Genomic DNA, 3376 nt, shown 5'->3' with positions numbered 1-3376 from the left:
TGAGGTTTCATCTTCTGGTTCAGTCTTCATCAGCTACGGTGCCAAATCGGAGATCAGCCTGGTACAAGTGTCTTTGAGTCACGACCTGACTCACGTGGCTTCACGATCTGAAAGTCAGCTTGGCAAAGTAGTTCATCAGCTGGGTGGGCCCGGTGTGCAAGTCCCTTGGGCCAATAGTTCTGGTATGCGTTCTTGTCTCCAAGTGAGATGAGGTCTTCTTCCTGTAAAGGAAACTGGAACCAAATCTGGAACAGAAAAACGAACCCAAAGCTTCTCAGGAACAAAGGGAACTGGATTCACAGGATACTCAGGAACTGAAGAACCTGGAAAAACAGGAACAGCTGGGTCTGGAAACACAGGAACATCTGGATCTGGAAACACAGGAACAGCTGGATCTGGAAACACAGGAACAGCTGGATCTGGAAACACAGGAACAGCTGGATACTCAGGAACAGCTGGATACTCAGGAACAGCTGGATACTCAGGAACAGCTGGATACTCAGGAACGGCTGGAATTGCAGGATCAGGAACAACAGCTGGAACTGAAGGATCAGGAACAACAGCAGCTGCAGAAGACTCAGGATACTCAGGAACCGAGGTATCTGGAACCACCGATGGAGCATTGAAGATGGCTGCTACTGTTGTCATCAGGGTAGTGAGGACTTCATGTGTGGGTGTGGGTGTCTTTAACGACATAGAGTCCATGATTTCGCGGGGTGCACCAATCATGTGCTCCCACACTTCGCCTATGCGTGCTTCGCCCATGTGAGCTGTATGGGGAAGGCAATTTTTGGCCGTCAGGCATGGGTCATGGCAAATGTCTTCAACAGTCTTTAAGTCCTTGCAGACTCCTATAAAGTTCATTCTTGGGATGCTAAGACAAGTGATCAAGATGATCAGAACTATGCCTAATCTCAGATGCTTCCGCTTAGTCAGGGGTTTGAAGCGGATTGGTTGACGTTTACTGGGTGCCTGAAGTTGAAGGTTGGCGCGTTGAGCCGTTTGTCTATTTGAACAGACCAAGAACTCAGGACTTTCTAGCCAGGTCAATTCTATTAACTGTGTGGCAAGGTTGGGCCACTTCACTTGGTTGTTGCCTGTTGGCGCATGTTGCCATTGTTCAGGGCTCAAAGATGTTTCGACACTCGTCATTCTATTGCCTACATAAACGTAGAAATGTCTGCTTTGTTTGTAGATGTAGCTTGACATCTCCTTACTGTCTGCGTAGAAGGTGGTGGACTGTAGTTCAAGGCACAATGTCTTCGCTGTCAAGTGGGTGAGCTTTACAGCCAACGTGGTACCACAAAGTACTAACCTTGGTACGGTGTGGCCTTCATGTAGTGTTAGTCTCGCTTTTCCAAAGAAGACACCGAGACTGCAGCTCTCCCCGCTGTAGACTCTGATGCATCTTATGGTTGTGACGTAAGTGTGGCTCTCCCCGCTGTAGACTGTGACACATCTTAAGACTGCGTTTGCCTTTGTTGACGCATCCAAGGAAGCATACAATTCTTTCTTTTGCACTGGGGCGGGTGAGCTGGAAACATACGTGCACTGCACTTGCATACTCTTGGGACATCTTGGAAGTAAACTCCATGACTCCCGGTCTTGCAGACGTTGCTTGTCTTGTTTGTCCTCTATGGACAAGGCTAAGTTGTTGTGATTCTGACTGGTCTGGAACACTGTTGCTTCCAAAGCAGGTTTGGTTGTCACAAGTGTGCAGTGTTCTAGGTGTGGTTTTAGGTGAGGTGCTGTTCCATTACTGGGAATGGAGGTGTTTGATATGGTCACCTGGGTTGGGGTTTGCGTTTGGTTAACACAAACTGTCCCTCCTATGGCCCATCCGAGTTCCGGCGGGTTCCGTGGGGCTGGCCTCTGTGTAGCCGTAGCCATTGCTGGTGGACCCATCCGGTTGCCATCAAAGGTATGGTTCAGTGGGTTCAATGGGGCAGCAACGATAGGAATGTTTCGTTGCGCTGTCCGCTGTGGAGCCGTTGCCGCTGCTGGTGGACCCATCCGATTGCCGTCAAAGGTGTGGTTCGATGGGTTCCGTGGGGCGGCAACGGTGACAAGATCTTCTTGCGCTCCCCGCTGTACAGTCGTAGCCATTGCTGGTGGACCCATCCGATTGCCATCAAGGATGTGGTTCGATGGGGCAGCAACAGTGGGAAGATCCCGTGGCCTAGTTGTCGTGACATCAACCCCATGGCTGACTGGCACATCTGGCTGCTGAGATTCTTCTGTTTGTCTACTCAGTCTTGGGGGGCTTGTGGCTGGCTGTGGTCTTACCTGTTCACATTGAAACGCACTTTGGTTGTCCACGTAAGCCTGCACTCTGCTACGTCGTTTTTCGTTCTCCAGTTGTTCCCTATGGGACAAGAAGATGGGCTCCTGGAGTGTTCTCCGAAGGCCTTGTGCCCTTGCCACTTTGTCCGCCACATCTCGTTTGCTTCTTATGAACTCAAGCTCGTCTTGAGTGGCCTTCATTTTGGCCTTCCTTATATCTGCTTCGGCTTCTGCTTCAGCCTCTGCTTCAGCTTCTCTTTTAGCTGCTTCCGCGTCTGCATCAGCCTTCCTTTTAGCTGCTTCCGCTTCTCTTTTGACTGCTTCCGCGTGTGCATCAGCCTTCCTTTTAGCTGCATCGGCCTTTCTTTTGGCCCTCATTCGAGCTTCTTCTATTTCCATCGCCTGCAATTCCTTCTTCTTCAGCTGCTCTGCTTGTGCCATGCGAAAAACAGCTTCAGCACCGTTAGCATCTCTGATGGCTTGCTTGTCTTGTGAAATTCGGGAAGTTCGGCTGTGGCGAGAAGATGCTTTCGAATTGCGGGAGGCACCTGTGAGGTGAGATTGTTGAGACACGCTGGAGTGTGCCTTGGATATGTGGCGAAAGGATGATGCCCTTCCAGACGCGTGGGATGGAGCCACGTGCGACCGGTGGGACGGTGCGTGTGATGCCCTTCCAGACGCATGGGATGGAGCCACGTGCGACCGGTGGGACGGTGCGTGTGAATGGCGGGAAACTTCAGACTCTGCCCTGTCAACCGGTCTGTCTCTCGGGCGAGGCTCGCATTCTGGAGGGCGTTGTGGGCTCTCTAGAAGCTTCTTGCGTTCCTTGTTCCGTAACCGAAGACTTTGCATGTTGCGGTCGACTTCTGAGTCTCTTAATTGCTGCTGAATGTTCTTGAGTTGCCGTTCGGAGTCCATCCATTGTGTGAAGGCGTCCTCCTTATCTTCTTCCAGTGCGTGAGCACGTTCGGGGGAGAGATCCTCCTTTTGCTCTAGGTAGAGTTTGTGCCATTTCTCCCAGCCTCTTTCATGGCGCTTGTGCACGGTGTGCCATTTCTCCAACAGGTTTGCATGCATGGCTTCAGTTGGCGTT

General features: G+C 51.2%; 1 protein-coding gene across 1 annotated transcript in view; it reads left to right on the top strand.

Moving 5' to 3' along the window:
• Positions 1 to 2722: 2722 nt before the first annotated feature.
• The window catches only part of LOC107293554 (proteinase-activated receptor 1-like), a 9307-nt gene continuing 8653 nt past the window's right edge, over positions 2723 to 3376 (top strand). The window contains exon 1 of the mRNA XM_015822707.1: positions 2723 to 2838. Coding sequence (XP_015678193.1) covers positions 2723 to 2838 — 116 coding nt within the window. The remainder of the gene's footprint in view (positions 2839 to 3376) is intronic.

The sequence above is a fragment of the Protobothrops mucrosquamatus genome, unplaced genomic scaffold (assembly GCF_001527695.2).
Source record: "Protobothrops mucrosquamatus isolate PMUCROS unplaced genomic scaffold, P.Mucros_1.0 scaffold1653, whole genome shotgun sequence".
NCBI lineage: Eukaryota > Metazoa > Chordata > Lepidosauria > Squamata > Viperidae > Protobothrops > Protobothrops mucrosquamatus.
This window is presented reverse-complemented; position numbering and strand designations above follow the sequence as displayed.